General features: G+C 38.8%; 1 protein-coding gene across 1 annotated transcript in view; it reads left to right on the top strand.

Annotated features, from left to right (window-relative positions):
• The window catches only part of Srpk2 (SRSF protein kinase 2), a 208,237-nt gene that overhangs the window by 121,736 nt on the left and 67,399 nt on the right, over positions 1 to 19,102 (top strand). The window contains exon 3 of the mRNA XM_051174834.1: positions 6,465 to 6,631. Coding sequence (XP_051030791.1) covers positions 6,465 to 6,631 — 167 coding nt within the window. The remainder of the gene's footprint in view (positions 1 to 6,464; positions 6,632 to 19,102) is intronic.

Below are 19,102 nucleotides of genomic sequence, written 5' to 3'. Positions count from 1 at the left end.
TTTTGTCTTATTATTTGCTTCAATCTGTTTTGTTTTGTTTTGAGGTATAGCCCTACCTTCCTCAAACTCTCTTTGTATACCAGGCTGGCCTGCAGCTGATCCACCTGATGGAGGATGTCCTTTTGTATATATAGTTCTCTTATTGGTTGATGAATAAAACACTGTTTGGCCAATAGAGGCAGGAAGATAGGTGGGACTAGGAGATGAGGAGAATTCTGGAAAAGGTAGGCAAGTGGAAGAGAGATTCCATGTAGCCAAGGAAGGAGTAACAGGTTTGGACTCTCCTTTGGTAAGATAAGACCACATGAAAATACTTAAATTAATAGAAATGGGTTATAATTAAGATAGAGCTAGTCAATAAGAAGCCCTAGCCATCGATCAACAGTTTTATAATTAATATGTCTCTGTGTTTTTATTTGGGACTGAAGGGGCTGTGGGACCTGGCAGGGCAAGAAAAACTCTGATACATCCACCTGCCTGTGCCTACTAAGTGCTAGGATTAAAGGTGTGTGCCAGCATGCCTAGCTCTACTACAGATTTCTTTAGGATAGATTTTAATAAACTTTTTGGTAGCACTGTACCCTGCTGCTGCAGATCTCTCACAGAGGAAAACATACGGGTTCTTTGCTTGCTCTTTATGTCTTATCCCAATGTAAAAGTTCATCTTGCTTGGAATTTTGTTATGGTTTTCTTTTTGATACACACATGTTCTCTAAAAAGCTATATATCATACAATCCCCACTGTGTTCTGTGCTACTGAGCAATCTACCTGTCCTTCAACCCTAAACTAAAGCAGAAATTTCTTATCAAGTTTTTTCATTTGCATCTTCTCTATTCATCTGTTTCCTTTCCAAAGAGAGTAAACACCATGTTACTACACAGTTGAGGGAGACCAGTGCCCACCTTCAGCCGATGGAACCTAGGTTTGGTATTTAGCATGCTTTCTAGACTTAACAGTTCTAGCTTTCCCCTATTAATTTTGCCTTTTCCACCCATTTTATGTATCAATTTCACTTATTCACTGATGAAAGCACTTCTTTGGTCCTAACTCACCTAGTAACTCAGCTAATCAAGCAGTAGGGTAGGCGGTTTGGGTTGGGGAAACAGGGTTTCTCTGTGTAGCCCTGGCTGTCCTGGAGCTTTCTTTCTAGACCAGGCTGGCCACAAACTCAGAGATCCATCTGCCTCAGCCTTCCAAGTGCTGGAAGTAAAGGCATGTGCTAAATTATTTTAAATGATTACTTTTTTTTTCATTTATAGGGTGTTTCGCTTGCATGCTTGTGTAGTGCCCCTCTAGGACAGAATACAGTGTTAGATTCCCCAAGCCACCATGTGGGTGCTGGGAATTGAACTGAGCTCCTCTGAAGGAGCACCCAATGCTCTTAACCACCTAACCATCTCTCTTGTTCTTAAAGCTCTGGGGGCTAAAATATAGATGAGATGGGAAGTGAGTCCAATTATTGACTGACACCTGCTAGGAAATAATGCCATCTTGGGCAATAGGGAGGCTAATTTTTTTTTTTTTTTCCTTTCCTTTTCTTTTCTGGTATATGACCCCTATGAAAGGGTCATTCACTCCCGAAGGGGTCATGGTCCTCAGGTTGAGAACTGCTGATCTAAATTGGCCTCTTTGATTTATAAACTTCATTTCTTATATCTTAACCAGCCAGCTTGGGAGCTCTGTCCCTGTGGTGGCCTAGTGAAGCCCTGGTAATGGCATTGACTTGAGCAGAGGGCCTACAGTTGAGTGGGTAGCACTAAGAACCAGTAGTGCTAAGAGTGATGAGCACCAAGAGCTGCAGACACCAAAGAACCTACACCTGGTTTTTTCTAACCTCTATTAAAACTGCCAGCAAAGGTATTATTGCCTCACAATCTGTCTTTTTTTTTTAAATACATTTTTATTTAAATTAAAAACAATCTTATTTTACATTCCAATCCCAGTTCCCTCTCCTTCCCATCTTCCCATGCCCCCCCCCCCCACCTTCTCCCATTCTATCCCCATCCACTCCCTAGGGAGGGTGAGACCTCCCATGGGGCATCATCAAAGTCTGTCACATCATTTGGGGAAGGGCCTAGGCCCTCCTCCATGTATCTAGGCTGAGAGAGTGCCCCTCCATAGGGAATGGGCTCCTAGAGCCCATTCATGCACTAGGGATAAATACTGGTTCCACTGCCAGAGATTTCATAGACTGCCTAGGGCCTCAACAGACACCCATGTTTTGGTGGCCTGGTTCAGTCCTTGCTGATTCCCCTGCTGTCAAACTGATGCACTCACTTGCTCAGGTCACCTGTATCTGTGGGTTTCCCCAGCATGATCTTGACCTCTTTGCTCATTACTCCTCCCTCTTTACAACTGGATTCTAGGAGTTCGGCTCAGCGCTTTTCTTTTTCTATTTGTACTTGAGGAGAGCTTTTATTTTTGTTTTTAAACCTGTCCTTGTCTAAAAGGAGAATTTTCTCTCATTCCTACTTATGCAGCTGAAGTTCTTTTGCCATTTCCTTTATGTTAAACAGACCCCAGTCTTCCTCTGAGATAAGAACTGCTATTTCCACATGAGTTGCTCTGGTAAATTTTGAGAAACTTGATAGCTGTGTTTGTTTCTTTTGCTGCAGTAACAAATTACTAAATGCAGCTGCTTCAAACCACATTCACTCATTAACTTAATTTTGTGTGTTGGTACATAGCATTGTTGCTTTCTTCTTGATCTAAAATTGAGGTATCAGTTGAGCCCCAGGTATCTGAGCCCCAGGACTTTCTGCAGCTTAAGGGTTGTTGACAGAGGGTATTTATTTAGTTTGTAGAAGTCCTTTTGCCCTATTATTCTTCTAGCAGATGGGTAGGGAGTATTGCCAGTCATAAATGCTGCTGGCAGTCACTTATGTGATTTGCAGCCCTAGTTGGCAGTTCACAGATGGATATTTGTTTTCTTCCAGGCCAGCTTGACCATGTCTCTGCTCCTCTAGTGACCAGCTGGAGAAAACACTGAGGTTTTTCTCGTCTGTTTGCTTGATTTTTAGGTCTGAGCTTATTCAGTAAAACCATCCAGTGCATACTTTCTTGGCCATATATCTTTGTTGTATCTTGTATACCCACTCCCAGAGGAGCAGGCTTTTTTCATGGCGAGGGCCGCTGGGGCTCATGTTACATTTTTGCCTCCCACAACAGACATCTTATATATAAGATTACAGGAAGCTTAGAAATTTCATTGGGAGGAATAAATGAAATCATTGTTTTTCTTGCCCAGCTTGTGGCTTTATCTAATGTTAACATTTAACATTTCAAACAAGCTGTTTGGGAAAAGATGCATGTATTATTTATTATTGGTTCCATCTGTAAGTAGAAATGCCAACAGGATTTTCCTAAGCTGACATTACCATTAAGAAGTGGAGAGTAAAGGAGGATGAAGAGAGAATTAGATCTGAGGTTTTATTTTATGTGAACTTTTGCTGAAATGTTAATACTACCTGAAGATTTACTTAGCAATGGTTTCTAAATTTGTATCAGTTGTCATTTAAGCTGGAAAGAAAAACCTTTTCCCCCTGCTAGGTGTGCAGTCACTTGTCAGTTTTTCTGCTAATAAGAAAGGCAAGAAAAGGTGTGAAATGGAAGGAGCTGGAAAGACCAGACTCCTGTCTGGTAGCATGGTGACTTAGTGTAGATGTGCATTTTGCAAGGGGTGCTTTTTTAACTTAGTGTTCTTTAGTTAAGTTCTTTACTAAAGGTAATAATGCTTGGTTGTGTTTGCCTTTTGTTTTCCATGTTACTTACAGCCCCACTCCTTTCTACTCACATTTAGTGTTTATGTTGGATTTCCACTCTTCCAACCTTCATTTCTTGTTTGTGTGTGTGGTTTTTTTTTTTTTTTTTTGATAAGTCATATTAGCAGTAGTTAACACATGCTAAGAACAACATAGTTAAGTCTGATGGGGCTCTCAGATTCAGCCAAGAGGTCTTAAAAAAAAAAAAAGTGCACTAGTGTTTGTGGCATTTCTCGAGCCCTTGTTTTACGTGTCTACTCAGGACAAGCTAGCATCTTTCCTCTGATGGCTGACCTTTTTGGGGCTCCAGGCTGGAGCGGGAGCCTGTTTATATGCTTCAGGAAAGATTTAGAGTTAAATTTCCACCATGAAGGAATAGTACTGACCCAAGAGGAAACCCATGTGCTTTAGAAAGAGAATTATGTGTACTAGACAGTGGAAAATAGCACTTACCCAGCACATGGATGCTGTTACAATTCTCCTTGCTCCTTAGCAGGGCATCTCTTATGTTACCTTTCTGATTGTGCTTCTTAGGAGTGATTTCCTCAGCCTAGCAGGGTTGGTTCCTGCCCATGCTTTATACTCCTTTTACAGGGAAAACAATAATAGTTCCATTAAGAAGATAGCTTAACAGCCAGGTGGGCTTTGTCATCCAAATTGAGTATTGTGCTTTTTTTTTTTTTTAAATTGGGATGTGCTTAGAAATAGTAATTAACTTTTATGTAAGTTTATACTTTTTGTTGTTGTTTTGTTTGAGTAACCTTGACTGCCCTGGAGTCAAGAGCAACCTTGACTTGCTCTTGTAGACCAGGCTGGCCTGGAACTCACAGAGATCCACCTGCCTCTGCCTCTCAAATGCTGGGATTAAAGGTGGGCACTACTATCACCCAACTCATCCTTTAGTTTATAGAATCTCTATAGTATATATCTATTGCTCAGTTGTTGTTCTTGCTGAGAGTGATAGAAGGTGGGCACTACTATCACCCAACTCATCCTTTATTTTATAGAATCTCTATAGTATATATCTATTGCTCAGTTGTTGTTCTTGCTGATAGTAGGTTTTAATTTGTGTATATGTACCTTTCCTTTTCCTGAAATATACTTGACAATTTGTTATAATTGTTTATAGTTCTTCTTTAGATTAAAACAGGAATTGTAGGCATCTGGTCTATGAACCTGTAAAGGTGGCCACACCCCTTTGAGTGTGGCTTCGGGGGAAGGAGGGAAGCTTGAGAAGTGGCTTTCCTTCCCTTGGTCTTTCTGGTGGGTTAGCCCATCCGGTAGGAAGGTAGGGAAACACTTCTGTGTTTCTTTGTATTTTTCTGTGTAATTGTTCCCCAATAAACACCCATTTATCATTTATCTTTGGTTTAGTGAAGTCATTACAACCTCGCCTTCATTCTCATTTGAATTTTAAGTAAGTAAAATCAGTATTAATGTGTGCTTTTCTTGTTAACTCAAGGTTTTATGTGAGCCCTCCAACCTTTTGCTTAATATTCTGAATACTTCTGTGTTTTGTAAACATATATTAAACATCACTAATCTATTGGAAACAACTAGAAATTACCATTGCAAATCATTTATATAGTATATAGGCTATATACTATAGTATAGACAAATAATATACATATTATTTGAAAGCAGTGTTTTTCCTTTTCTGTTTTTTTTTAAGAGTAGCTGTGATAAGCAAGGTTAAATTTTAAAATAAATGTAACTCTTTTATCTTAGAATGTAACCTTATTCTGATTATATCTGGCAAGGAAAAGAATTCCTTTTTTGGGGGGTGGGTCAGTGTTTTTGTTTGTTTGTTTTTTTCTTCTTTGTTTTAAATAATTTCTCTCTTTGGAGACAGGGTTTCTCTGTGGCTTTGGAGCCTGTCTTAGAACTAGCTCTTGTAGACCAGGCTGGTCTCGAACTCACAGATATATGCCTGCCTCTGCCTCCCAGAGTGCTGGGATTAAAGGTCTGCGCTATTAACACCCAGCTAATTTCTTTAAATTTTTTGTGCATTGATATGAAGGTGTCAAAGTCCTGGAACTGGAGTTACAGACAGCTGTGAGCTGCCATGTGGGTGATGGGAACTGAACCAGGACCCCTGGAAGAAGAGCTATTGCTCTTAATAGCTGAGCCATCTCTCCAGCCTCCTTTGTTTTGTTTTTTTGAGACAGGGTTTCCCCATGTAACACTGACTGTCCTGGAATTCGCTCATAGACAAGGCTGGCTTCAAATTCAAGAGATCTGTCTGCCTCTGCCTCTGCCTCCCTAGTGCTCTTGTGCCACCACCATCTACCTAATTCTGATTGCTTTTAAAGAGAAAGCTAAATCCTTTATAAGCTGATGGCTGCATGTACTTAGCTTTTTAGTAATCTCCACAGTATGTTTTCTAATTTACTAAGTTGTGCTTTGTAAGATAGGGTACTCTTTCATTAGAATAAAATTTACAGTATTGTCTGAAAAAAATAATGAATCTCTGAATGAAAAGATGTTTGTAAAAAATACTCTTAATAAAGGAGAAGGTTGCCACCCTTCCCCAGCCCGTGTAATAAAGCACTGTTTGAATTCAACTAAAAGGAGTGGAATGACTTTAACTGGAATTTCTTCTTAATGTGTGACAATTTCTGTTTTCCCTCACACTAAGAAACTCAAATTTGCCCATAATGCATGATTGGCTTTTTTGTAAATATCTTTTCCTGCTGTTTCAGGCCGGAGCCTCAACAGAAAGCTCCTTTAGTTCCTCCTCCTCCTCCACCACCACCACCACCACCACCACCACCGCCGCCGCTGCCAGACCCAGTGCCCCCAGAGCCAGAAGAGGAGATTCTGGGATCAGATGATGAGGAGCAGGAGGACCCCGCAGATTACTGCAAAGGTGATGTGGTGGAATGGCAGGGTGGGCTTGATTTCCTTGTAGGGCTACCCAGTAAGTGGGGGGGGGGGGAGGGGATAGGCCAGGGTAGTTAGTGCTGTAAACTACTCGATATTTATTACATTAGCCTTCTAAATTGACTATAGAATTCTGCCAAAAAGTATAGGTCATAGAAATTGTAAAAGAAAGAAAAAATGCATGTTTATACATACTCTAGCCACCTTTAAACACATTTGACCACATATAAGAAACAAGGGTACAAGAAACAATTTAAGAAGAGCCTAGGGAGCAGAAGGTACTAGGCTCCCGATAGAAGCTAATTATAACTTTTATATTTGGCTTTCAGCTTTTTGCGTGTTAGGTTAAAAGGGAAACATTCCCTTCCCTCTATAGCATGGCATTGCATAGTACTCATTATTGTTTGTGGAAAGAAAGCATGCATGTTGTTTACAGAGAGATTTTCTTGGCATTGTACTTAATGAAAAAAGATAATCTATGGGTTGGTTTTGCTGCTATGTGGCATAGTAGGTTTTGCTTTCAACTATGATTCCACAGAAGACAGAGAAACTATTCAAATAGAATGTTCTTGTACTGATGTTTAGACCAGAAGTATGCAGTTAAAAACTCCTAATCAGCAAGCATGTTGTGTGATGAATATTGAGAACATCAGGAACTAGAGCTGGCTGTACTTTGTATAGACTGGAATCTGAAGGTCTTCAAGAAAAGGAAGTTGCAGATTATTTGGCTCTGTCTTTGTTGTCTTGCTCACTGGGATTTTCATTCCCTGGAATTCTGAGATTGTTTGTTGTTGGTAAAATAGTTTACCTGATGCAGATTTAAGCATGCAGTTCAGATTCTGTATAACACGGGTAAAATGACAAAAGAGGCATATGTGAACAGACTATGAACCTCTAGAAAATCGCTGGGGCTGTAGTGTCTTAGTAGTTTATCCTTCCTTATCTAACGAATGCAGTCAGTTGTGTTCTTTGCTAAGGAACAATATAGTTTGTCTGCTCAGAGCAAGGATGAGTTATTCTGATATGAAAATAAGAACTAAGTTCCTGTACTCTTTTTCTCTGAGAGACAGATGTTTCCATAGAATTAATGTTTCCTTTTTTTTCTTCCACTCCTCTCTTCCCCTCCCCTCTTTATTTTTTAAGATTTAAAAAATTGTTTGTGTAAATATGTTTTCCCTAAATCTATGCATGAGCACCACATGCGTACCTAGTGCCCACAGAGGTCATACAAGGGCATCAATGCCCCTGGAAAAGACAGAAGTGTGTCTGTATTTCTTTGTTTGGGAAGTGCAGTTGTTGTGAGGAGCTGTGAATTACTGTTTTATGATTTTGCTGTTGACTTGTAGGAATCATTATTTAGGAGCTCTTCTCTTCAACAAACAACTTCTTCCATGCTGGCATGAACACTGTGTGTTGTTCACTGTGTGGGTCAGGAGATGAAGCTAATATTTCTAAAGACCTCTGTGAGCCAGCACAGGGGACATTCTGTTCCCACATAGAAGACTAAGAATGAAGAATTGTATAGGACTAGTTTAGGTAAAATTTATGGAACTCTAAACATTCTAATAGTATTAAAGTTAGTTTCAAGAAGGTATATTAGAGATGGTGACAACTTTTGCTTTCACTGTGTGTGCATAGTCAGAGTTTCATTCTCATGCTGGTGTTGTTTCACTACCTCTCTCATTCTCTCACTTTTGCTCATCATTAAACTTGGTAAGTAACTTGTGCCTTTAATTAGCATTGCATGTGTCAGCTTTCTCTGAAATTTTTGTGTGTGGACCATAACAGCTTGTCTAAAATCACTAATAGAAATATGTTCAAGGAATCTGTCTATACTAGTCAGATTTCTGTTGCTGTGATAAAACACTTCAGATAATAAAAAGGAAGAAAAGGTTTATTTTAATTCATGGTGTTAGATATCAGTCTATGGTTACTTGCCCCTGTATTGTGTGAGGGTATGTCTAGAAAGTGGCCAGGAAGGAGAGAAAAGAAGATGATAGATTCCCAATAGCCAGTTCAAGGACATGCCTTACAATAACCCAACTTCCTTCTAAAGGTTCTTCTGTTTCCCAGTGGCATGATGACCAAGCCTTCAACACATGGCCTTTAAGATACATTGAAGATTAAACCATAACAGAATCCTAATAGTGGATTGAGGATATCTGAAGGAAGAAAATGTGGCCTTTATGTTGTTTTTCTTCATGGATAGGAAAAAAAAAATGTTTCATATCTAAATTGGGTGAACTAATACTTGTTGCCTCCTATGAATGCTTGTAAGGAATATGGTTTTTTCAGCTCGCCGACCGGTCTTGTCCTGCCGCCGCGCCAGCCCCAGCCCCAAATAACACACAGAGACTCTGTATTAGATATCATACTGTTGGACAGTTACTACTTTCTTATCGGCTAGCTCTGTCTTAAGTATTAACCCATTTGTGTTAATCTATGTATTTCCACGTGGTCTTCTTACCGGGAGCCGGCTGCTGCATACTGCTCTCTCCAGTACTTCCTATTTCCTCCTTGTCTCCTAGTCCCTCCTATCTTCCTTTCCTATTGGCCAACAGTGCTTTATTTATTAACCAGTATGAGAAACATATACAGAATGACATCTCCCATCATCTCCTCTCTATTGTCTAAAATAAAAAGAAGGGTTTTAACCTTAACATAGCAAAATATATCACATAACACTTATCAAATAAGAATCACAGTTAACACTATTTAGTCCATTAACATTTAGCAAGATTTGAAGAAAATATTCCATCATCTATTCTATCTTTGTGTGTCTAAAGTCTAAGTAACGTATCTTTAATCCTAACTAATGAACTATAACCATAACTATCTGTCTTCAACTCCATCAAAGACCACAGAAAGATAATATATAAACTCTAGAAATGACAGAGACAACTCACTGCCTAGTCACCCGAAGTTCTTTTGTAATCTTCCATCTTCAGCCCATAGGCCATAGTGTGTCTGGCAGACTCTTCAGCAAAGCAGGAAACTTTACAACTGTCTTCTTGTATTGGCAGTTTGTCAGTCACTTTTCTCTGTGTCCTGCAGACTGTCTGGCAGACTCTTCCATGAAACAGGACTGTTGTAGCAATGTCCATCTTGAATCATCAGTCACTTTTCTGTGGGTCCTGCAAATGCTTGTGAATGTTTTATGACTTTTGCCTATAATCAAGTACATTTTCTTAACCAACAACATACACACACAGTACAACCCTCAGATCAGGAAGTTAACATTGATGGTAGCCCTGTTCAACCATTACACTTCACTTTGGATTTGCTAGTTGCCTGATATTTCTCATTATAGAAAAATTTCATGATAGATTCACGTTATATGCTGGGCAGTGTGGCACTTGCCTTTAATCACAGCACTTGGGCGCAGAGGCAGGTGGATCTCAGTGAGTTTGTGGCCAGCTCTATAGAGCAAATTCCAGGACAGACTCCAAAGGTACAGAGACATCCTATACCTCCTTTCCCCCTAAAATAATCACATTACACATTTTGCTTTTCTGTTTTTAAAATCTATTTGGAAATCATTCAATATTTGCTTGACTTTTGTGACCTTCATATTTTTTTAAAGGCAGTGTTTCTCAGAAATCCTTCAAAGTGATACTGTGTTCTTCTCAAGTGTCCTAACAGGTGGTACACAAATTTTTTTTAGTCTTCTTATAGTGATAGCATCACTTCTTTAAGATTGTGGACGTCAGATAGCTCTACTGTATGGTTATTCTTTCCTCCTGCTAATTAATAGGTATTTTGTTGAGAGTTATTTTGAGACTGAATGGATGTGTTATTCAATATATACATCCTGCTTCAGATATTGACTATATGTCAGGGAGTCTTGCTTGCCAGATTTGTTTTTTAGCATGTGTGAGAATTTCAGTGGGTTATTTTCATTGTTTTGGTGCTTGAATTACCCCCACATTTAGCCCTTTTAATTTGTGTGTGTATTCTTTTGAAACGTCTCAGTTGTTCTGTGAACACTTTCATTTTTAGTTCTTTTAAACAAATTTCAAGGACAATAAGACATTCTTAGAGTCATCTTATATTTTCCTATAGTAGCTCTAGAATAAACATTTTCCATGTTTTTGTGGAGAAAAGTATTTAGAAAGCAAGATCTGGTTATTAGGTATGTTTAATGTATTAGGGCAATTTTAATTACTTCATTAGTGATAACTTGTTATTATTGCTTCCAGCTGTGGCAGATAGGGACAGACACACATCTTTTATGTTTACTTCTATATTCTTTTGTGTGTATTTAGGGCCTAATCTGACAGCTCTAATTCTACTGTATTATCATTAAATTCAGCCTAGTTTTCTCTTTTTTCATTTTTGTAATCTCTGTAATTTCAGATCTAACTTTCATCTTTGCATTGTTTACTTAGCTATTATCTCAGTGTGTGGTAGCTGACACCACCTTATCTGCTGTATTTTCCTTTCCTTCCCTTCTTATCTGTCATGTACTTTTTCTTTGTTGCCTGGCCCTGCCCAATAGCTTTTGGACTGTGTTGTTAAGAAAGGGCTTTCTTCTCAGGACAGAATTATATTTCACTTAGGCCAAGGTGTCTCGTGTTGTCCACCTGTCCCTGTTGTTTATGTTGCCTCTATTCCTATAGAACTTTTGTGCTACAAGCCACTTTTAAGTTCTCCCAGAAAAAATAAGACATCATCAGAAACTAAATTGTACCACATAGGCCTTTTCTTTTCGGAAGCAATGATTTGTTCACCAGAGAAGGAACGGGCAGCAGAGACACCTGTAACCTGGAAATGCCATCACTGCACAGTATTCTCATGCCTTTGGGGCTCTTCTGTTCTTAGTCATTCATAATCAGCTAAATTGTATCTGATTAGTTTTTTTTTTTACTGCCTCAAATTTACAGGTCTTAAAAATTGTGAACTATCCATTTTAGCATAAAGGCCACTAATTAAATTTTTGCTATTGCTAAAACATTTTCATTACTTCTGTCTGCCTTGACATTCTCTGTAGAATGGGACTCTTCTTGCCATTTTTCTCTAGCTAGCTTGCTCAGCTATGGCTGTCCAGGAGAATTATGGACTGGCAGTTGAAAGACCTGAGTTTGGACTATGGCTCTTGATTTTTGAATCTGTGTCCTTTGACAAGTACCTTTACCTCTAATCTTTGATTTTTTAATCTATAATATAATAATATTATCCCCTATGTAATATCCTGCTTCTTAAGATTTTATGGAGATTAAAATGAGATAAACGTGAGGCATGTGGCATGTTACCTGTCATATAAACTATTAAGGAATATAAATTTTACTTCTTGGTGTCTGTCTCTATTCAGTCATTCCCTTTGGGGGTCTATCTTCTGCTGTATTTTTCTGATGTCCCCATTGATAACTGGTTCCCTTAGATCATACCTGTCTGTTTCTGGGGGAGGATTTTTTTAGTCTGTAAACGGTTGTCAGCACTGGTTGTCTTTTTTTTTTTTTTTTTTTTTTTTTTTTTTTTTTTTTTTTGTGTGTGTGTGTGTGTGTGTGTGTGTGAACTCTAGGCAGTTTTCTGGGTAGGAAGTATAGTAGTAGTAGTGTATTCAGTTTCTACTTCTAAACCAAAGCACATGAATTGGAGATGGATACAAACACCTCTAGGAGGTCTTATGTAATGTGTACTTCCTCGTGATTGTCTGCAGAAAAGCCCATGTCAGTGTTTCCAAGAATCTCAGGAATCGTAGTCCATACCATACACTCCTGAGTTAGAGTCCATTGGGAGTCTTGAGGGCCCTTAATGAAGTAATTTTAGCATACATTGAAGACTATGGTTCATCTACCATAGTCTGTATAGTAAACTGTGTATAGTAAACTATGTGAGTGTGTGTGTGTGTGTGTGTGCGCGCGCGCGCGTGCGTGCGTGCGTGTGTGTGTGTGTGTGTGTGTGTGTGTGTGTACATATGTATACAGGTTGCTCATCTGTATGTGCCTCTTCATGGAGACCAGAAGAACATAACATGCTCTGCCACTCTGCCTTATTCTTTTTAGATATGACACTCGCTGAACCTGGCAGAGCTCAACTGTCTTTGATTGACTGACTGGCCAGCAAGTCTGTCATCCTCTATTCTCCCCTGGAATTAATAGATACATACAACCCCACCTTGTCCATATATGGTTGCTGGGTTCTGCACTCAGATCCTCATGTTTATGCAATCTCCTAGTCCATCTACCATACTTCAGAAATTCCAAAAGTACAACTAAGTGCTGGCTTTTTATTTCACTCTACACTTTAATACAGTTCCTCATGATGTGATGATCCCCCCAACCATAAATAAAATTATTTTGTTGCTACTTCATAGTTTTAATTTTACTGTTGTTATGAATAGTAATATAAATATCTGATATGCAGGATATCTGATCTGTGACCTGAAGGGGATCTCCACCCACAGGTTGAGAACCACTGATCTAAGGAGAAGCACTGCTTAGAATGACCTGATGGTCCTTTCTGGAGCCCTCAATGCACACCTACTACAAAGCCCTATTGAATGGCAACAATACGATTATGGGTTTTTTATCTCAGGCTGCCTGCTCTATCTCCCTAGATTCTCAGTTTGCAGTTCTTAAATCATTCCTTGATGAGTTGGCAGCTTTGTAATGTTTCACCACTGTATCATTTCTTGAGAAATGTAATTTCAACACATTTGTGGTCTGACTTGGTATGAAAACATGTTTCCTTGGACATGTCTTTATGAAACTGTAATTAACTGTTAGGACCTCCCCTTTACTCTCAGCAGTCCCCTCCAGCACAGCACTATCATGATATTTAGATATTTATTTAATGTTCACTTATGCCTTTCTTTTTACTAATTTAAAATGTCCCTGTGGTTAAAGGCCGTGTATTTTTTTTGTTAATCTGACTGTATTTGAGCTATCCAATACAGGAAATATTTTTCCTGTTCTGACAAAGGAGTTATTTTAAAATTGGCAGTGTGAAGCCAGGAGGTGGTGACTCATGCATGCCTTTATCCCAGGACTTGAGAGGCAGAGGCAGACTGATACCTGATTTTGAGGTCAGCCTGGTCTACAAAGTGAGTTCTAGGACAGCCAGGGCTACATAGAGAAACCCTGTCTCAAAACAACAAACAAACAAACAAACAAAAACAGTCAAAACAAAAAGGGCCGTCTATTGATATTGCATGTGACTGAGAAGTCAGCATGTGAGCAGGTTGACAGAAATGAAGGACTTGTAAATTATAGAATCCAGTTTTTTTTTCTTTTTTTTAAATTATTGTTTCTTATTTTAGATATCAATCCCAGTTTCCTCTCCCTCCTCCACCCCCACCCCATGCCTCTCGATCCCCTCCCAATCCCCTCTCCCCCACTCTACAGGGAGGGTGATGCTTTCCAGGAGGGATCAACAAAGTCTATCAAGTCATTTGGAGTAGGGACTAGGCTCCCCTCCCTCCTGCCTCTAGGTTAAGGGAATATCCCTCCATGGGGAATGTGCTTCCAAAGTCCTTTTGTGCACTAGAAATACATCCTGGTTTCACTGTCGGAGGTTCCTTAGATTACCCAGGCTTTCTAACTGAGATCCATGTTCAGGGGGTCTGAGTTGTCCAATGCTGGTTTTCCAGCTATCAGTCTAGGGTTCCAAGAGCTCCCCCTTGTTCAGGTCAGCTGTCTCTATGGGTTTCTGTAGCCTGGTCTTGCCCCCATTTTCTTATCACTCCTCCCTCTCTACAACTGGGGAATCCAGTTTTTTTTTTTCATTTACATATTAAATCTTAAAATGCCACCTGATGTTCTAGAGTTCTTATAATTTTAGTGGCATTCAGATCGTATCTCTAGAAATTTGAACAGTATCTTTAAACATATACTACTGTAATTATTTGTGAACTTAGACTTCCTTTCTGAACCTCTCCAACTTTGAGAATTAAAATGGTTGGATTTTGATACTCTGGATTTTAATGTGATGCTTCTTGGTTTTCCTGGCTTTACACTTCATTCTGTCCTTTTTTCCCCAGGACACAGTTCACTTTATTACAGAAAGTATGTACCAACAGTAGAATTGGGTCTTCTGGAGGAAGAGCAATTGTGAACCACCCAACATGGGTGCTGGGACTGAAATTCAGGATTTCTGGATGAACAATTAGCATCCTTAAACCCCTGTGCCTTTAATTTCTTTCTCTTTGTTTAGAACATATTGTATATGTTATATGTACATGCATATATGTGTATGTATGTGTGTGTATTTTGTTATGTTCTGAGATTGTTTTATGCAGTCCAATCTGAACTGTGTATCCAAGGATGCCCTTCAATACCTGTCTCTGCCTCACAAATGCTGGGATTGTAAACATGGGCTACTAATCAGAGAAGTGAGATGTGAAGCGAAGAACTTGTTGGCAATACCTTCCAAACTTGGTACTGTAGAGTGTCTGGAAGAAGAGCAGTGCTTTCTTGACAGTGTACATCATAATGTATCCTGAATTATGAAGCCATTTGTTATTTCTTCTCTGCTTTGACTTTGCTTGCTATGCAGAAATTCAGAGACAGATGCATGTAGTCACGCTCTGCAGGTGAGCAAAGGCGCCTGCTCTTGTCAAGCCATAATAGCATTATTCTGCTGTATTTTTTCTGGGCCATTTCTTCTTTTATTTTTTTACAATTACTATTATTGTTGTTTGTCTTTTGAGACAGGTTTACACTGTTTAAGCTCTGGCTATCCTGGAACTTACCCTGTCGACCAGGCTGAGCTCAGAACTCAGAGAGATCTGCCTGCCTCTTGTAAATACTATGTTTTGTGTTATGGTCTTGTAAGCTGCTTTAGTTGGAAACAATAGACTTAATTATATCAAGAAGGCATATTTTGTATATACATGAAATATATGTATGTAAAATAAATAATATGTATTAATTTATCAATTGAATACCCTCATATAAAAATAGTTTGGGGATTATAAGCAGAAACTATCAATTCACAATTGTTTGGGGAGATGTTTGGTAAATGTAATACTTGCTAGGGCTGTTGAGAAAGCAGCTAGAATTATGGGCCTAGGAACCAGAAAGAAATATAAACAAATTGTACAGTAAAAACTTTAACCTTGCCCAATGAGAGGTCTGGCCTTAGCACTGTTTTTGGGGAAATGAAATCTAGTTCCTTTCAATTGTCCTTTCTTAAAAATAACTTGGTTTATATGAGGAGGACCTTGAATCACATCAGATATTTTAACTAAACAATATGAACTTGCCCTCTGGAGGAGCTGGAGGTTTGGTCTAGCTTGAAGCAATCAGCCATGTTTGCATGCCAGAGCCATACTATCAACACAGGATGCTGATACTCCAGTGAACAGTCTTGGTTGGAAATATTCTGTGTTAATCCTTGAATTCACTAAGTCAGAGAAAGTGTAAGGTTTAATGGTAGAACTCTCCTGTATCCTAGGCTTTTTAATTAGTTATTATTAATAAGTTAAGTTAGTATACAAAGTAATGACATAATGTATGCCATTTTATCTTTGACTGCTCTTTCCTGTTATTTTAAATGTCAGTAGCTCTTGTCTTCATCTCTCATCTTCTGTAGTCCATAGAAGAAGGTCTGGACTGAGGTCAGCCTTTGCTGCCTGACAATAGTCTTCCCTCTTCCTCACTCCTGCAGTGCTGCCAGGACCTGTATCAAAGGATGACTCATGCAGTAGTCAGGGGAAGATGCACCCACATGTCTCCTCAGCTCTCCTCACTTGGCTGTACAAGCAGGTCTTTCCTCAGTCCTCCTCTGACTACCTGGCCCTCCTGACTATTGCAAGCATGTTGTTTTATAGAACCAGTTAGTGGGTCACACCTGCTGTTTTCCTTCCTCCCTGCCTCTTCCTCTCTCCATTTCTCCCATAAGCTCACTGGAGCATAACTGCTTGCTTCAGTTTTGTTCTGGAGATGCCCCATAAATTAGTTCTTTCCTCTGTCCTTTGGGGTGGTTTATCAGTTTTCTCAAGGGACTAGGATATTTGGTTTTCTTTCTAGGCTTTAGGTGGTTTAAAAGCATTCATAAACAGAGCTGGTAATATTGTGATTTTTGGAGTAATTCATTTCTCTTTTATTTTTCTGTGGGAAATGAAAAGATGGAATATGTTGTCTTTTAAAATCAAGTCCTCCCCTTCCTAGCATTTATGGAGGTGCCTTTGGGTGTGTCTCCTCACTTTCCACCTTGTTTGAGACAGGGAGTCTTGTGTTCAGCTCCACATGCCAAGCTTGTTGGCCAGGTCTTGGGATTCTCTTGGTGAGTAGGCAGCAATTGATACTTTGTTCAACCAGGTTTGTAGTCAGAGCACTAGTAAGATGAAGGTAGGAGGATCAGGAGGTCAAGGTCATCCTCAACTCCATAGTAAGTTTGAAGGCCAGCCTGGGCTATGTGAGACCTTGTTTCAAGTAATAATATGTGTGCTATTTTTCTTAATTTCATAGAATTTCTTGTGATATAGTGTATATACATAACTTCCTCTCATTAAAGGGAGCATATAATTGGTTTTCATTATATGCGTGGAATTTTATGACTACCATCACTATTTGTAGAACACTTTTAGTACCCCTAAATATGACGACATATTTTGTCGTCAACTATCAATCCTTACTCTCCATTTAACCATTGTTTTCTTTTTGTTTCTATAGATTTCTGCATTCTAGAAACTTGATGTAATAAGATTTTACAATATGTATCCCATCGAGTCTGGTTAGTTTGATGTTCTGGTCTCCTTCATATTTTGTCATTTGGCACTCCTTTATCCATTTCTTTAACAAACAACATTCCACATTGTATCAGTGAATCTCCTATTTTGTGTTCATTCATCAGTTAGTGCACATTACAGTTGTTTTCACTGCTTGGTTATGAATATGCTGATATATATATATATTTTAAATATATATTTATATATAAATAAAAGGACATTTGTTTTCATTGCTCGATAGATACATAGATAGATAAATAGACATAGAGAGATATATCTTCTATATTATGCCGTAACTCCATATTCAACTTCTTAAGGCACTTGCTAGACCATGTCCGCAAATGGCCATCTTAACTTTTATCCTGTCAATGAGCATACTTTGATAATCTGTTAGTTTCTTTTGACCTGTTACATGTAATTTCTGTTGTGACTTGTCTGATTCTATGAGAATTTTACCTTATTATTAAAAACATTTTATTGATTCTGGTAGTAGCTTTCTTAGCTCAGTTTATTGCCTACTGTCTCATTAGCCCTTAATAGTCTTTCTACGGTGCTACAAATGTTGTCTTTAATGGTAACTCACCAAGTTTTTGATAGTTTTTTTTTTATAAGACTGTGTGGTCTCAGGTATAAAATGAAAGTTCTCAGAAAGGCAGAATTTCATAGCAGCCTTCTGTGAAGCCACAGTTACAGGAGATGGTCAACTATTGAGAGAGCATGGCATATCATCAGAGAAATGCTTTGAGTTTGTAGGGTCAGATAAGAGGAAGGGAAAGTTGTTTTATGGTAGTATATCAAAGCATGTTTCTGAGCAGAGGAGAATAAATATGATCAGTTGAAAAGTCAAATAGAAGATTAATGAGTTTCAGAAATAGCAAATTGGGCTTTTAAAGATTGTGGGCACATGTTTATTGCACATTAGTGAAGACAACTTTATGTGAATTTTGTGATAGTAAAGTAAGGACAGTTCTGCTTATTGTATGACACTATACCCAGGTGGAAGCTTTAAACCACCTTTTTATTTGATTCATGATTTTATATGTCAAGAACATATTTGTTTCTTTATATACCTGTAACTAAAATATATAACACAACAACTTAAAGATAAGCATTATTTTGGCTTATACTTTCACAGATTTTTTTTCTTAATATCCCTTGGTTCCATGGATGCTGGGCTGGTGAGGTATTGGGAGCACATGGAAAGGGAGCTTGTTCACCTAATGATGAATAAGAATCAAAAAGTATGAGGAAGAGACTGGGGACTACATATAACCTTCAAAGCCCCATGTCCATTGACTTCCAGCAAGATCCTAATTCCTAATGTTTCCACCACTTCCCAAAGTTGGACCATGAGCTGACGACCTTATATTTAGTGTATGAGGGATATTCCATATGAACAAAGCTGGAATAGCTTGCTTGTACTTCACGCTATTTGTGGTATCATTTGAACCTCGTAACAACTGGAACTAACTCTGGCCAGGTTCAGAATCATCTGAAAGTTCCCATTTCTTCTGGGCTTAAAGTCCAGTGGAAGCAATATATGTGTCTTTAGTGTGTGCATTGCCTTGTTTCACAGCATGATGACTTCTTACCTGGCAGCTCAGATTTGCAAGGCAAATGCATATACTGTGCAAGCTGGAAATTTTTGAGCTGTCCTCAGAAACCACATGGTCATTTCAGCCACTCTTTTGCTTACAAACACATCAGAAGCCCTTTCATATCCACAATGAAAGGAACTAGAGTTCCTTTTTGGGTGTTGATGGATTAAGAGTCAGGATTCTAGAA

Source organism: Phodopus roborovskii, unplaced genomic scaffold (assembly GCF_943737965.1).
Source record: "Phodopus roborovskii unplaced genomic scaffold, PHOROB, whole genome shotgun sequence".
Classification (NCBI taxonomy): Eukaryota; Metazoa; Chordata; class Mammalia; order Rodentia; family Cricetidae; genus Phodopus; species Phodopus roborovskii.
Note: the sequence above shows the minus strand (reverse complement) of the source record. Positions and strands in the feature narration are given on the sequence as shown.